The sequence below is a fragment of the Camelina sativa genome, chromosome 9 (assembly GCF_030686135.1).
Source record: "Camelina sativa cultivar CO46 ecotype springtype chromosome 9, ASM3068613v1".
NCBI classification, from domain to species: Eukaryota; Viridiplantae; Streptophyta; class Magnoliopsida; order Brassicales; family Brassicaceae; genus Camelina; species Camelina sativa.
In genome coordinates, this window is record NC_141888.1 from 43546954 (window position 1) to 43564629 (window position 17676).

Here is a 17676-nt window from a genome sequence, read left to right on the forward strand (position 1 = left end):
AAACTCTCTAGCAATTATTAACAATCTTTCACTTATTCACTTATAATGATTTGTTAAATTTTTCAAAATCTTGATAAATTAGAATCTAATACCACCCCTTTAACTCTACAAAAAAAATAGAAAGAAAAGTATAACTGCTCCAGAAATTCCTTTCCTTTTATTTGTTTTTTTTGTCACTTAGCTTTCCACTTTTTACTCTACATGCAACCAATGATATACTACATGTCAACATTTGTACCTAAAACCTAAAATTATGGTTATTTAACCCAAATTTCTAATTGTAAACTGCAACAACAAATGACATGGATGAGACATAAGTATTTGGTTCCTATTATTCGCCTGTGTCCGACTTGGAAAACCAAATGCTCGTCGTTGTTAATTAAAGTAGTAAATAATATATTACTTTTTTCAATTTACTATTTCATATATATCTTTATTAGTATATTATTTTTTTAAAATACTCTTTTAAGATAAATCAATTGTAAATTGAATTTGAAGAATATGACAAACAATATCAACTAAATTGTAAGTAATTCGCATTCAATTTACAATTAAGCATATAAACACGGCAAGAGAAAGAAAAGAAAAACCCATATTTGAAATTACTAATGAGCATAAAGTAGCCTAAGAGTTCATACTTATTTTCTAAAGAAATCATGTCATAAATATAACCGCGATGATGATCACGTCGGCTGACTCAAAGGTTAATTTATAAGAACGTGGACGGTGGAACCATATAGAAATATATTTTATTAGATAAATGAAGGATAACTTAGGACTAATGTATGTACATTGTACAATAAGTGAAAAGTGAAAGTGAAAATGATGATGAGGCTGGGAAGAGAAGTAAAAGCCGTAAGTAAAGATTTGTTTCTGGATCTGGTGCGAGTATGAATCGTTTCATAGTGGCTTCATTTAAGCAGACACTGCAGCTGCAGCCTGTTCTTCGTTTGCCGGTTGGAGAGTGCACACCAGATGTCGGTCTCCATACACATTGTCCACACGCCCTGTTTCACAGACATTTTTACATTTTGAAATGACTTATCAATAACCAATTGTCTTCAATGGAATTGGACATTGAACGAACGCCACTCGTAGTTTTTAAGTACCTGTAGTGGGCCAGAACTTGGAAGAGCGGAGCCATGGAGCGGGGAAGGCTGCGTATTCACGGGAATACGGCTTTTTCCATGCGTCTGCCATCAGCGATGAAAGAGGATGTGGAGCTCCCTGTGTGTGTTTGTTTTTTAAGTTCATTAGTATCAAACAAGAGAGCAAGTCTGAACTGAAATTGCAGTCTCAATTTTTCTTTACCTTGAGAACGTTGTTGTGCGGATCAGCGTTTCCTTTCTCAATCTGTGAAATTTCTTCCCTGATCGAGATGAGAGCATCACAGAACCTATCTAACTCAGCCTGCAACATTATGTACATACAAATTATGAAGCCATATATTAGAGAGACTTAGAGCTGAGTGATTGAGAGATTTGCCGTGCAAGGCATTATTACCTTGCTTTCGCTTTCGGTTGGCTCGATCATAAGCGTTCCGGGGACAGGAAAAGACATCGTTGGTGCATGGAACCCATAATCCATCAGCCGTTTAGCCACATCCTCTGCTTCTATTCCAGCAGTGTTCTGAAGGCATTGAGCAAGACACTGATTCATCATCTACAACCCCAGAAAGAGAGCATCCACTCAAACGAGTTAAAGAAACATACCTTGAATCCTCTCAAATCAATGATGAATTCGTGAGCGACTGTTCCATTGGCACCACGGAAAAGAACTGGGTAGTGACTCTGAAAAATAAGAAAACATAAGTGAGAATGCACAAGAGAGAGAGAGAGAGTGAGAAGTCACTTTTTAAAAAGAGTTGCAAGAACAGGAGAAGGTACCTCCAGACGCTTTGCCATGTAGTTAGCGTTCAGAATTGCAATCTTAGAGGCGTCAGTGAGTCCCCAGACCCCATCATGGCAATGTAAGAATACGAGATTGGCAAGATAAGCGCAGACCCCCATGGTGCTGCAGCAATGGTTCCCATCGGTGATGTATGCTCAGGTTCAGGGATACCACCAGTAGGTATCTGTAGCAGAGTAAATAGAGTAAGAACAAGAAAGCAGATAATCGAATAAATGAGAAAGATGGATTGGCGGTCAAAACATGATCATAACAGACGAGAATAAACACTAACCACAGGGTGAGAAGGTAGGAATGGAGCCAAATGTTGCTTCACACCGATAGGGCCCATACCGGGACCACCACCACCGTGAGGGATACAGAAAGTCTTGTGGAGATTGAGATGACAAACATCCGCTCCAATAAAACCAGGGCTAGTTAAACCCACCTGGATATCCAAACAGCATTCTCAGACTTAACAACTTTTAGAATCTGCAGTCAACATATAATCCGTACCAGCAGAGAAACCATACCTGTGCATTCAGATTAGCACCATCCATATAAACTTGGCCTCCATTGTCATGAATTATATTGCAGATCTCGTCGATACCTTCTTCATAAACTCCATGAGTTGAAGGGTATGTAACCTGATATTCAAACAGATGTTGCAGAGTCAGAAAGTGGAATGACCCAAAGATAATAAATTGTGTTATATCTACAACGAGACAGAAGAAAATACATACCATAAGCGCAGCTAAGTTGTCCTTGTTGGCTTCGGCGGCTTTCCTCAACTCTTCGATGTTAATGTTTCCCTTGGCATCAGTACCAACGGCAACAATTTTCATTCCGCACATGGCAGCACTAGCAGGGTTTGTCCCGTGTGCAGAAGCAGGTATGATGCATACATTTCGGTCATGATCTCCTCTTGACTGCATCATTCATTCACTCATTCACCAATTTTGTTGGACTGTAATTTCATATTTAAAATAAGGAAACTGAAGTCAGGTTTTACCATATGATATGCACGGATAACCATAAGCCCAGCATACTCGCCAGCAGCACCGGCATTAGGTTGTAGTGAGAAAGAGTCGAACCCAGTGATCGAACACAAGAGTTCCCCCAAGTTAGTAAACATTTCCTACAAGCATTCAAACAAAAATCAGTTTATGTTTCAAATTTACAGACAAAAAAGTCAAATATGTGGCCTCACCTGATAACCTCAAGAGGAGCAAAAGGGTGCATGTTGGTGAAACTTGGCCATGAGACTGGCATCATTTCGGTAGTGGCGTTCAATTTCATTGTACAAGATCCTAGTGGAATCATGCTGTGGCACAATGATAGATCTTTAGATTGTAACCTGTGGATGTACCGAAGCAACTCATGCTCCGTGTGGTACCTAATCAGTAAGAAAAAAGGAAATTAGTGTGAGGTACTTAATAAAAACACACAAGGCAATAAAGGATCCAAGATTCAGAGAAGGTAATATACATGTTGAAGATTGGGTGGGTAAGATATGGGCTCTCTCTTGTTAGGCTAGAAGGAATAGCATTGTTAAACTCCGGTGCAAGAGACTCAGCCGTGAATTGAACCTTGTACATTGGAGAGTTGGAGAAAACAGTATTTCAAGCAAACAGGAAAAAGAAAGAGTGACCAAGTGAAAGGAATGGGTATTAGTCAAAAGTAAACTCACGGGCTTGCCGGAAGCAAAAACTTCAAAAAGTTTATCGACATCATCCAAGGTAGTTGTTTCATCAAAAGCAACAGTAATCTTCAACGACAAGAAAACAAAAACCGTCAATGTTAATAATCATTTCTAGATACTCAAAGAGAAATATCTATATATGAAGAAACTCACAGTGTTGGAGTCCACAAGACGCAAATTGATCTCTTTCTTGGCTGCTGCATCAAAAATCGCAGGTGCATTTGAACACGTTAATTTGATAGTGTCAAAGAAGGGAAGATCCTGGACTTGTGCAGTTCCCAGTTTCTTCAATCCTAAGGCAAATACGCCAGCGAGACCATGAACCCGTTGTGCAATAGATTTTAAGCCTTCCGGTCCATGGTAAACAGCATACATAGCAGTCATGTTTGCAAGTAACGCCTACAAGGTAAAAAAGGTGAACTATATAAAAAGTTTGTAACCGGACAAGAAGATGTAAGAAATGGTTGTACCGCTCTCGGTACCTCTAATTCTTCCTACTTTTACTACTGGTAATAATCAAAGCAGTATACGCTGCTGCTATATACCAATCAAATCATGTAGAGTGTGAAGCCATAATCTACCTGAGCAGTACAGATGTTGCTGGTAGCTTTGTCCCTGCGAATATGCTGTTCCCTAGTCTGCATAGCCATACGCAAAGCTTCCTTTCCGGAAGAATCAACACTAACACCAATAATCCTCCCAGGCATCATCCTCTTATACTCTTGCGAAGTAGCCAAGAAAGCAGCATGAGGACCACCATAACCCATCGGTACACCAAACCTCTGAGCCGATCCAACAACAATATCCACACCAAACTCCCCAGGCGGTTTCAACATCGTCAAAGCCAACAAATCCGTAGCCATCACAACCTTAACACCATTAGCATGAGCATTCCTAACAAACTCACCATAATCAAATACTTCACCTTCAGTCCCAGGGTACTGAACCAACACACCACACACATCCCCTGAGCTATAATCAACATCCTTAAGATCCGAAGTCACAACTCTCAAATCAAACCCGTCCGCTCTAGTCTTGCAAATATCAATCGTCTGAGGATGACAGTTACTAGCAACCAGAAACGTCTTCTTCTTCCCTTTTAAAATATTGTTACACATAGCCATCGCTTCCGCAGCTGCGGTACCTTCATCGAGCAACGAAGCGTTGGACATAGGTAAACCGGTGAGATCGGTTATAACCGTTTGGAAATTAAGCAAAGATTCAAGTCTTCCTTGAGAGATCTCAGCTTGGTAAGGAGTGTACTGAGTATACCAACCAGGATTCTCCATTATGTTACGCAAGATCACAGTAGGGACATGAGTGTTGTAGTATCCCATACCAATGAAGGATTTGAATACTCTGTTCTTCGAAGCTAATTCACTCATGTGTTTAATCATCTCACTCTCTGTTAATCCTTCGTCGAATTTACCAGAAAACTTCATCGAATCTAACCGAATCGATTTCGGAACTGTCGAATCGATCAACTTGTTGAGATCATCGAATCCGCAGTACTTCGCCATCTGTGTTTGTTCCTCCGGTGTCGCGGAGTTGTGACGCCGTGGGAAAGTGTCGCTTGGCTTTAACGCATCGACAGAGATAGATCGTGTTTGGTGCTGATTTTTCCCGGATACAGCGCCGCCAACGACGGAGACGGTGTTATTATCAAGACGGCGATGGAGAAAGGAGGAGACATACCTTGAGGGAGTAACCGTCGTCGACGGGAGAAGTGAGGATTCGTTGTTACGGTGACGTTTCGTCTCGTTGACGAGACGTTTCACGATCCCTCTATAAGCAAGTCTCCTTGCACGCTCCATAACCAACAAACAAAAAAAAGGTGCAAATCTGAATGAGTAGAGAGACACAGTGATGCTATGGTAGTGATAATATATTTATACATATATTATTGTTTCGAGGTTGGTGATTTTTTGTTTAATGATTATAATGCTATTATTGATAGATTTATGGTAAAAAGAAGAAAAAACATAATAATTTATGTTTTTGAGATCTGAAAGGGGTTGGTGACAACCACTAAATAAGCAACTATACAGAAAAGAACAAATTTATTTGCATAGATTCCACGTAATTTTGCATCGAAGCAATATCTTTGAACAAAAATATGTTTTTATCACTTTTCTAAAAACTAAATTGCGGCTGCAGGCATTTTGATGATTTATTTGAAATTTTTAGTATATCACAATCTTGTAATTTTGTAAAATGTTGATATAGTAGTACTAATTAAGGTCAGGTTTTTAAATCGTTACAACAGTCAGAATGATCGGTACAGTACATTTATTGCGACTATCGTAGTCATAGTACATTAGTATTCCATACTTCATGCTGTCGTTATTAGTCCGAAGTCCGAACTGAAATATCAATCCTACTCAACCGATGGTTTTTTTATAACTTACTCAACCGATGTTGTTTGGTCATTTTGGTTAAGGGTCGATTTGTTGTAGATGAACTGACCCGCAAGTTTTATTATGGATTCGGTTATCAGGTTGGTTCGATGGTTATCTAATTTTTTTTTAAAAAAAAAAATTCAATCAAATATCGTAGAGTTATGCTAAATTTTCTTTTGAATTGACATTAGAACTTAATCGAATAGATCATTTCCACAAATTGTAAACATGTAAAGTACCCAAATAACCAATATCGAAACCGAATATTTGTTCGGATAATTTTGGTCTTTTTGAAAATCAGTGAACCAATAAACCAAAAATCTTAAATCGTTTTGACACTTTATGGTAAGTTTTGTATTACAGAAAATGTTTTTAATCTCGAGGAAAGATTAAATGGAAGAGAATCAAAGTTGAAGATAAGGGAGACTGGTCGACTCAATAAACCATATACATTAACCAAAATAAAATCTCATTACATTTCTCTGCCCTTAGCAAGTAAAATCAGCTACAAAAACAATAAAACATGATACATAATAAATATTAGAATGTTGACAGTGGGATTTGAACCCACGCCCTTTCGGACCAGAACCTTAATCTGGCGCCTTAGACCAACTCGGCCATATCAACATTTTTGAAATCCAATCATGTGAAGTAAACTATAAATCTATAGTTATCTTTTAAATAATGTCATTATTTTCTCTTTTATGTGATCTATCTCCTGTGACAAAGCAATAACAGGTGGAGTGGACCAGTACAGTACTATGATTATGATCTGGAACAAATTAAATAATAGGTTGACTGAGATCTCTTTTACAAATCAAACCAGATTCACTTGTATCATCATCATCATCATCACCCAGCGCCAATACTGGACACATAAATCTAATTTTACAAAAAGGGATATTGAGGTATCTGTCTATAATATATAGTTTCAGTATATATATGTGGTAGTGGTACATCTAGCAACAACTATAGAATCAGATCACGTAAGAACTATGAAGTCATCTTTTCCCCTATACAGCTCCAATGATGTTGAAACTCTAGTGCTTGTGAGATCATATATTCTGTAGAACTGTCTCAAGAAGTGTCAAGTAGGGCAACTCTTGAATCAATCTACTGATCGACGTCATCGGAAGGCAATGTCGGACTCTTGGAGCACATATCTGTCTTATGAAGCTCCTTTAACCGACTCTCCGGGTTACAAAGCCCTAAAAGATTTGAGAAGAAAAAGGTTGACTAACTGATTCTTGTGACTGCTACTATGTAGAAACCATATTTATGTTACCTGAACATTTGGGAATGTCCCAAACTGCTATGGATTTTGGGGAACAATGAGGATCGCATAAAGCTCGATTGTCCTCGTGATGTACATCCATTGCAAGCATCCAAGATCCGATGGTTACATCTTCATTGTTAAACATCCTCAGGCTGAAATGAAAACACCGTTAATGAGATTTGCATATCAGAATCTGCAAGTATGGCAAATCAAAAACATTTCAAACCTGCCATTACGAGCTGCTGCAAGTGAAGCCACTATCTCGGCTGAAAGAATGTATATCGGTCCATAAGCATGTAAGAAGTATTCATTCCCAATCAAATGGCCCTGTTTCTCGTACCTGAACAATTATACATCTGTCAACAAAAAAAGATAAGCTCTGCAAAGAATTAAAGTCACGGATGTTGAGCAAGCTTATCTAATTGTACCATTTTTAGTTTAGGGTCAGTTATAACAGGTCCTTTCTTCATGCAGCCAATGTATGTCTGTGAATGAAGTCTTTCCTTGGCAAGAAGCGTCGCAAGTCGATCTGAACAAAAAGCCAAAAAAGAATTTGAATACTATTTTGATGCAGAAGATAACACAGAACGGAGTATTCCCTCTCAATTTACCTGGTCTCAAATAAATGTCATCGTCCGCTTTGACATAATAATCAGCTTCAAAGAGTTTAAAAGCTGCTTTAAAGTAAGCCAATCTACAAGGAGGAGACATGAATCAGTCATTGATAAGGATACAAAACAACCAAGAACTACACAAAAAAAAAGGGCAGATCGGTGCCTAAAACCAGGATTTTTACGTTTTATAGGGAAGTCGTACATATTCTTCCTCGACATCAAGAAGCACAAAATCTCTGTACTCTTTTATTTCCTTCTCAAGCTCAGCCATCTTCTTTGCATCCTTTGTTCGTCCAATGACGAATCTAAAAGCTAATCCAGTCGCTTGTTCCAACCTGAGTTCCAGTCAACAACAACAACAACATTGGATTCGAATAATATTGACTTATGCAAAGAGTTAGTAATAAGATGGCCTTGCTGAAACTCCAAAACCAGTAAATCCTGGGGGAACATAAACTTTTCCAAGTAACTAGGAAAACATCAAAACTATCTTATCTGACTGCCTTTTCCACATTGACTAAACCGCTCAAGCTTATAATCCCAACACTCCAAAGTAACCGTATGACATCAAAAAGTTAAGATTTTAAAGGTGACAAAATCCAAATCATGCTATACTCACACAGTATAACATCTAAAGTTAATGACATCAGAGTCACAAACACAAACATTATGACATCAAAATTCAAAAGGTGAAGACTTTGTAGGTGACAAAATCTAATCATGCCATGTTTTACTAGGAACAAGATCAAGAGATAGAAGAGCTTCTCCAACAATTACGGATACTTACTTAAATTTAGAAACCAATGAATCTCACTGATTGAAGTAACCAGCAGTTTCAGATTTTGAAAGCAATGTATTATTCTAAGACACAAGATAAGAGAGTTTTAGATACCTTAGAAGAGCATCTGGATCAGAAGGGAACCAAGTACTTCTCAAAGAAGCTCTGCGATCCCCAGAATCAAAACCAGTCTGGATCCCAACAAACCCTAAAAGCTTTCGTCTTTCAACAACCACACCACCATTACCACCACCATCTCCTCCAAGCTTTCTTGAAGCAGACACAACCAGGGAAGTGTCTTTAGATCCGCCGCATCGATAAACAGAACTCGAACCTCCTAGTCTTTCTCCGGCGGAGGAGATTGCGAAGATAGTTCCGGCGACTCCGATGAAAAAACTGACAAGGGAGAAGAGTATGATAGCTAGATGAATACGAGACGAAGCATAAGAAGAAGAAGAGTTTGGCTTATGGGTCTTCGAAGAAGGTTTACTATAGTACGAAGGAGACGCCGGAGAGTTGGAAGATGCGGTGGAGAAGCGGTGGGAGAAGAGTGGCATTATCGTAATTCTGTGGTTGGTCTAAGGGTAAGTTTGGGTTTTGTGATGATTTTGGTCACTCTGGATTCTGAAGGTTTTGTTTTTTCTTTAGATCTGTCTATTTGCTTTAGTGACGGTGGTGGTGTGTGTGAAACTGTGGCGAATCTAATTATTTTCTTCTTTTTTGAGATTCTCCTATTACACGAAATCTATTACAGTACTTATGTAATAATAATATGTACTACTTTTTATTTTTTTGGTTTATTAAATAACAAAAGAAAGAGAAGCAATGAATGCATTCACATGACAATTTATGAGATTCAATTGCCCCGAAATGTTATAGAAGTACTACAAAATTAAATTTGAGTATGTAACGCAAATAAGATCAACCAACACCTAAAATCTGAATAATCAAAAAATATCTAACCAATGATGTGAGGCAAAGAGAAAAGTCTCACTTGCAAGATGAAGAGATACCGTTGCAATAACGTTTACAAAACACAAATGTGATTCGTCATTTCTTTTTTTAACAAAACTGAAAACACCTTGACGTTAGTATCTCTACTATTTAATAAAAAAAAAATTTTGTCGGCCCAAGATCGTCTTATAAAGAAAGCCCAAAGGGAAAAAATAAGAAACGTGACTTACAAAGCCTTTTAAGGTCCATAATTAAACAGAAACCAAATTACATAATTGTGACACGATCTAGTAGTGGTGTTCGGCTTTTCAATTACCAAAACACATGGTTTTAGACTTTTAGGAAAATAGAAAGATGCATGCAGTGTTTATGTGGAGTAGTTCCCAATTCCCAAACACAGGTCAGACGACCTTAGATTAAAAACCCAACAAGGTAGTGTGGAAAAATTAACGGCATCATTTTTATGAAAATCGGTTTTAACTGTGTTTGTTAGTGGATTATTTTGTTTTCGATAAAAATTATATTTGGGCCGGCCCTGCCCAAACATATATGCTAAGGTGTCTTACAAGGAAATATGCTCACTTTTTATATGTGAAGAAGAATTTGGTATTCAAAAACTCCACATGAAGTTTTTCGATTTAAAATGTTATTTTAGGAAATATTATAGACGCCATCATAGATTCTTGAATTTGGAGGAAGTTCCTAAAGATATGTCTCTTAATCATATAATTCGGTTAAAATGAAAAATCGATAATAGGCTTTTCCACTCGATTTTGTATAGACAAGACAAGTAGCTGTAAATGAGAAGACTAGTTGAAATAACTTACAGTTGTAATAACTTATCATGAGAGATGTCACAGACTCACAGTTGTAATAACTTACACCAGAAGAGAGTTACTGTTTTGGTAAGTTAAAAAATTTCAGTTGTAGATGGGTGAATGGCAATTACACTCACTTTAGGTGAGAAGTCTTCCATTTTAGGTAGTTATTATATAAAAAAAATTATTTATTTTTATATAATAGGTTATGATTATATATTTTTTTTACATTTTAATATGCATTTTGCTATATTTTAGATAAATTATTATATTGTACACTATTCATTTGTAGTTGAAAATTTGTTCGTTAATAAGTGGATACTTAACTTGACTATTAAATTCAGAATATAGATATGCGATGTGCTTGGGTGGATGTGGTTTTGTAAGTGTTTTCCCCATGTGAAATAACATGAATGACCAACTATTTCGTCTGGATTTTTAAGTCTATGTTTTCAAAACCCAAAAGTATTCTCGAATTATAATAATATCCACATGACCAAGTATACTCAAACCTTAACCTTTATCCAATTAAATGTAACTCTAAAAACAAAACCATAAATCATATATACACTACATCCTAACCCCTAAACCCTAAATCCAAAACATGAAGTTCCTTCCTTTTATCAACTCAATAGCTACCTATGGACTCGAGCCTGCAACAAGAGAACCTAAACCCTAAATCCTAAACACTAAACTCTAAACATAAATTATGAATCTCAAACTTAACCCTTATCCAGTTAAATTTTACTCTAAAACCAAAACCATAAATCATATACTACATCCTAACCTCCAAATATTTTAATGAACATTCGAGCATATCCACAAAACTGTAACCACATAAACATCTATGGTTATAATTATAGTTTCTAGGTCAAAAGAAAAAAATATATGAAGATGCAAATGAAGTTAGGAAAAATAACATTGGAAGATGCAAACGAAGCTAAAGTGGAAGTAAATAAACTATTTGGAAATAAATTTAAGGAGAGGCATCATCAATGTATAAACCTGCTTTAAAATTTGCTAAAAATATCCACATCATGTCCATCGAATCAAGTCCATATATTCATAGTAATTGGACTTGATTTGATGGTTTATTGATTACAATTTGCTCAAAACTCACGCATCAAAGTTTTTTAAAACTTATCCAAATGTATAACTACTTATGGATGCAATATTTTGTTAATTCGTTATGCATCTAACTTAAGCTTAAAATATTTGGACAAATAGTCTATTTCATATTAAAAACATAGTTAAATAAATATATTAATTTCTAAATTATTTACTTAATTTAGTTTGGACTTAGAAAATGTTGATTTGACTATGAATATCAATTCAATTGTATTTCATTTAGATTGGACTAATAAATTATGTTTGTCTACAAGTTACTCTTAAAATATAGTAATTAAAATGAAAAAAATTGTTGAAGAAAAAGAATATCAAAAGAGAAAGAGAAAGAGAAAAGAGAGAGAGAAGAGACGAGAAGGAAAGAGAAAATGTAAAAATAAATGATAGAATTTAGTTAGGGGTGTATATGATCATATTACATGTTTAAAGTATAGAAATAGCACAAAGTGGGTGTGTGTACGAAAAAGTAGGTCTAAATGCAAATATCATCCCAACATTATATCAGAGCATGTATACATGCAGTTCTAATCCTTGGATGGATGTAGGTGGTGACATAGTATTGTGGAAGGACTAGAACTACATACATATGGTTCTAGTCCTTCCATAATACTACGTCACCACCATATGATGGATATAGAACTGCTATATATGGTATCTTACAACCATACTTCGTGTTGACCTATAAAGGGATAAAAACTCTTACTTATTAGGATATGTAGAATCAACTACATAATACTTATCTCGAGAGGTAAGAGAGATTCAGAATCTCTATTTTGTACAAGTGAAAGAATAAATGTATGACATGAATCTGATACTTCATTTCATGTATATGTGAATAACATATTCATATCACATATTGCTATTGTATCGATATTTGCATAGTCAATTAAATTTACTTCTATAAATCTTTACTTCAAATTAACACGACTACTTCAAGCACACAATAAATCAGTTATAGTATTTAAAGATTGAATCTCACAAAGAGAAAATATTGCATTACAAATGTGTCATAAGAGAGTTAAGCTACAACAATAATAAAAAGGGTTTGGATTTTGTGTCACAGATGTAAATAACAAGAAATGAAAGTAACTACGTAAGTAAATCGTAAAGGTAAATCAATAGGAAAAAAAGCGTTGCACATTCAAGTACATGAGATACAATAATCTGCATGTTCAGAGAAATCTAAGATAAATGTATACTTGCTTCTAAGTCTCGAAGTATGCAACATAAAAAAGAATAAAAAATATGCAATCATAATATCAATTATCTAAAATCTATATACTCCATTACTCAAGTGACAGTTTGGTAATGCTATATCCAAAATAATGGGATTTGTGGAATATTATGTCGTTTAGGTGAACAATTATAGTAAATAGATATGGAAGTCTGGTTTATGAAAGGAATCGGCTAAGTTGAGATGGAAGTAAGTTAGAAAAAGGGAATACCACAAGATTTTTTTTTGAAAAAGGACTAGGTAAAAAAAAAACATGCATTAGAAAGAGACATCCCATTTTTAAGGAGGCTTCACCATTCAATATAGAGTATATAGTACATATAATAGACTAATCATATTATGCAACTCCAAGACAATGGTCTGATAATGACATGATTATATATATATATATATATATATATATATATATATAACATATCACATACGAGTCTCTGAAGAAATATAAATATAAAACATAACATGAATTTCAAGCACTTAAATACAAATAAGGTGTCCATTTTGAAATCATATACGATTTTGGTTCTCTTCTTGGGTTTTAATCTGAAACAAGATTTAGAACTTGTTTAGAGTTATATTCATGTTTGATTTTAAAATAAAACTTATTTATCATACGGTAACATGCAAACCTTTAAGATTCATATGGGAGAGAGACGAAACTATATAATTTTCCATAATATTGAGTCGGTTCAAGTCATTAACTTCATTCGGATTTTCCCAGTCCCTTATAAATTGATAAGTTAGTAAACAAATAGCGGTCAAAATTAAGAAAAAAATAATATTTTTATTGTATCTCCATTAGTGTTCTCAAATTATTACCTCAAAATTATTTTTTTCTCATCAATCAACTCCTTTATTTCTTTCAGTCCAGTGACCTTATTTTCATCCTAAGTTTAATAATAATAGTATTTAGTAAAACATTATTTATAAAAGATATATATTATATTCTTTCAAATATGTTATGTAACAGAATTTTTCATACCTGAATTACTTCATCTCTGCAATAAATATAGCAATATTAGATTGACTATGCTGAACCCCATATTTGTATATGTTTGAGTATAGATAATATTGTACCTTTCACACAAAATATGATCATTTTCAACGGAAATGTCAGTCGTGTTCATGTTCACCAAGTTCTTCACCGTCTATACATATATAAAAAGATATGTGCAAATGAAATTTATATTTTAAATGATAAACGAAAAGCTAATAAGTGATGGGTAAATCAAACCTTTACTGAGTATGCTCTCCTAAACGCGTACATAAAACACGAAAGATAGCATAATTAGTTTTTTTTAGTAAAACAAAAAGAACAAAACAAATACATGAAACTTGTTTTCTAAAATAAAAATATTAGAAGATCATACCTTTCTTCCCGTTCTTGTAATGAAAGCTTGCAAAATTTATCCAAAATTTGACTGACGGATCTACCGCTTAATAAGCCAATAATGTAGTTTTAATTCATAAACAACAAACAAATAGAGTCTCTATTCTGGATTTCTTATATATGTAATCATCATTCACATATGTCATAAAAACAGTTGATTTACCATGTGATTCCTAAATAGCATGTGTTATTGTAAATTGATTATTTAATACTTGGTGTATGGTATAGGTTCAAAATTAACAGAAAAAAGAGAATCGAAAAAGAAAAAGAAAACCCTAAAAACAGCAATAGTTTAGTTTAATTTATTTGTTCTAAGTTGAAAAATGATGGTATATATGGCTAGTTCAAATATATAATTATTTTGGTTACAGAATAAAATACTTAAACAAAGATTATACCTAGAATGGGAAAGGGTTGGCTTATTGGTGGGAGTAGGCCTGGGCAAAATACCCGACCCGAAATATCCGTATTGGAATCGAACCGAAAAACTCCGGTTCGGATCGGGTATGGATCTTCCCAAAATATTAGTTGGATCTTAATTGTAAATACTTTTGGGTATCAGGTATTACCCGATCCAAACCGATACCCAATTAGTACCCATATATATCCGAATCTATGTTGTTTATCAATTCAAATATGTAATATGTGTTTATCAGTTGAGATTGCATTGAAGAAAAATAATCGTATTTATCAGTTCGTCTCCACTCTCCACTATCTATATGGCTATATCTGCGGAAGATTTGATTCTGTAGACTGTATATAGAATTGGTTTAGTTATTTTGGTATGATTTTTTAGTTATAACTTCATGTAATTTGATATAGTTATTCAATTTATATATAGGGTATTTTAGTTATATATGGGTATTTTGGTTCTAAATGGGTAAAAATACTTATATCGAACCGAACCCAAAAAATATCATAAATATTTCGGTATTCGAATAAAATACCCGAACCGACCCGAACCCGAAAAAATCCGAACCAAACCCGAACCGAAATTTCCATAATACCTATATGATTATAGAAATTATAAATCCGAATTACCCGAAACCCGAATTACCCGAACCGAACCCAAACCGATACCCGAATGCCCACCACTAGGTGGGAGAAACGATAATCATGACAATATCAATATTACACAACTTTGCCAATTCATATGCCTTCTTTAAAATCCCTTTTTTACGTTTTGAGTATTTGCTACCTCTCTCATTTGGACACTCTATTCTTTTCAGTTCTATTTTCTTCCTACCCATTTGTTTTCAACTATTGATTCTTGTTTTTTTTCTTTTTTTTTTTAAGAGTGTTCTCTTCTCATTATATAGATATATTGTTTGGTGAAAGTATATCTTTTCTTTTTGGTAGTTTGGTGAAAGTTTATCTTGGGCTAATTAAAGATGTGATTATAGCTAGGGGATCTTCATTAGATTAATGTGTTATATAATTGCTATTATTGTCTTTAACACTTCTAGATTTGGTTTTACATATTTTGACTGATGTCTGATGCCATTAGTACCCTACATAACAAAAATATGTTTATTATTATTTTTACATACAAATGGATGATCTTAGTTATATTTCATTTTTACTTTTAATTTAATTTGAGTTGGATTAATATAAATGTAGCAGTCATTGTAAAATGACGTAGCACAAACAAGGTACATTTGACACTGTGACTATCTTTTTATACTTTAACTAACTTTCTATAATTATATTTTCATAAATAATGATTAGATTATCTTCTATTATTAATTGATAATTAAATACTCTAAAAATAACATTAAATCGAAGAGAAAATAAGAGGGTTGTCCCTTAATTAGAAAGAGTTACAAAACTATTTTTTTATTCTGTTAAACTTTAACTAGCTTACAAAAAACTTGATTACATAATTCATATGATATAAAAATATAGACGTTATAAATTCTGAATATACATCTTAACATATATTTTTTAGAAAAATATTAAAATCTCCCTAATAAGAAAAAATCATCCTATGAAAAACTTTTTAGCCTATGCTAGACTAGAGGCTGCACTACAAGTCCTCTGATGCCAGTTCCTTTATAGCCGCAACAAAGGCCTCGAATCATCACTGGCACCATCTGGCTAATATTGAAGAAATATGTAATGCATTTTTGTGGTCGGGCTCTCCTAATGATCCCCACAAAGCTAAGGTCTCGCGGGACAAAGTGTGTTATCCTAAAAAGAAGGAGGTCAAGTCTAGGTATTCGATGACTTTGAGACACATCCCGTGTATTTGCATTGAGTTTGATATGACATTTGTTCTCTTTTTCGGCTTCTTTGTGGGTGACATGGACCAGGCATTACCTACTGACTCATGGCTCATTTTGGGAGGTAAGGGATGGGAATAAAGGTTCATGGATTTGGAGGAAGTTCTGTGACATAGCATTTGACTTTCTAAGATATGAAGTAAGGGATGGGATGTATGTTATGTTGGCATGGTAACTGGTGCAACACGAGAAGTTGATCACTTTGACTCGACATTGGTCCCTCATACCTTGGTGTTCTACGACATGCCAAAGTAAAGTATGCAACAAGTAGCCAAGGATGATCTGTTCCGAGTTTCAAGACAAACTGATTTCAGAACCTTATTAAAAAAATTCTACAGCGGTCAATCCCTCTCTCGTCAGCAGATCCCGACCTTTTTGTGGATGCATTCTACGGGTGTCTATAGAATTTTTTTTCCACAGCAAAAACATGGGAGCAGGCTCGAGGAAGGCGTGCCAAGGTGGTTTGGAGGCAACTCATTTGGTTCCTACAGCTGGTACCATGGTTTTCCTTCATATATTGGCTTGTAGTTAAAGATAAACTCTTTACGGGAGTTTGAATGAGGACATTGTGTGTTTTGTGGGGTGAGGGCTGAATCCCGTGATCATCATCTATTGTTTCCTTATCCATATAGTGAATATTCTTTACTTGTCTATACACTTTCACTGTATGGTTGTCACTTTCACCTTGTAATATATAGAAGATACTAATTAACTTGATCATATATTTGTTAAATGACAGAAGAAAAATTGTATACTTATCCCATTTGTTTTTAACAAATGACATAGAATATGGTAATGTTTCAAACAAATATTTTTTAAAAAATCTCAATAACATTGATATTAGGGTTATGATATTAACACCGCATAACCTTTTCTAATGTTCATATTAACAAGTTAATCCAAAATTATTTTACTCGTAAGATTTTTGATTTTTTTCTTACTTCTTTTTTCCGAATTTGTATTATTATTCACAAACAAGTTGTTGCAATTGTAAATTGAAATCGTCAATCGTGCGTAATAAAGCTCGCAATCCACTCAAATTGGTCCTCCCATATAATTAAAGATAAAAGGACACGTTTCGAGTCCTAACTCCACCATTGCCGGAACCGAGGAGACACTCTCTATATAGTAACTCCCAAATAACAAGCTTCGAGTTTAAAAACTGGTGATCGTAAAAATCACGAACGAAACATCTTTAATCTTTTAGTTTTACCATAAAA

At 34.7% G+C, this 17676-nt stretch overlaps 2 protein-coding genes, 1 non-coding gene and 1 pseudogene across 4 annotated transcripts; all 4 read right to left on the bottom strand.

The window, feature by feature from the left end:
- Positions 1-735: 735 nt before the first annotated feature.
- On the bottom strand, positions 736-5503 carry LOC147939465 (glycine dehydrogenase (decarboxylating) 2, mitochondrial-like; annotated as a pseudogene). Its single transcript, XR_015566727.1, has 15 exons — positions 4171-5503; positions 3743-3988; positions 3578-3655; positions 3376-3476; positions 3106-3283; positions 2900-3025; positions 2631-2816; positions 2421-2534; positions 2183-2335; positions 1887-2074; positions 1713-1790; positions 1504-1629; positions 1312-1410; positions 1110-1227; positions 736-1007 (listed from the first exon to the last, which is right to left on the bottom strand). The product of XR_015566727.1 is annotated as a glycine dehydrogenase (decarboxylating) 2, mitochondrial-like (transcript).
- Positions 5504-6534: 1031 nt separating this feature from the next.
- Positions 6535-6615, bottom strand: TRNAL-AAG (transfer RNA leucine (anticodon AAG)). The gene has a single exon. It is a non-coding gene; the product is annotated as a tRNA-Leu (tRNA).
- A 160-nt stretch (positions 6616-6775) lies between these two features.
- LOC104714075 (putative beta-1,3-galactosyltransferase 12) lies at positions 6776-9353 on the bottom strand. The gene is given in 8 exon segments (XM_010431322.3): positions 6776-7196; positions 7274-7416; positions 7491-7604; positions 7693-7697; positions 7699-7793; positions 7876-7958; positions 8061-8213; positions 8771-9353. Coding segments are annotated over 8 exon segments (1131 nt in total). The 5' UTR covers positions 9214-9353; the 3' UTR covers positions 6776-7101.
- A 3969-nt stretch (positions 9354-13322) lies between these two features.
- LOC147939467 (uncharacterized) lies at positions 13323-14243 on the bottom strand (the record flags this gene model as incomplete). The annotated part of the gene is made up of 7 exons (XM_087465957.1): positions 13323-13327; positions 13414-13508; positions 13604-13671; positions 13767-13782; positions 13862-13932; positions 14019-14037; positions 14155-14243. Coding segments are annotated over 7 exons (363 nt in total), but the record flags the coding sequence as incomplete, so codon positions are not given.
- Between the last annotated feature and the right edge of the window lie 3433 nt (positions 14244-17676).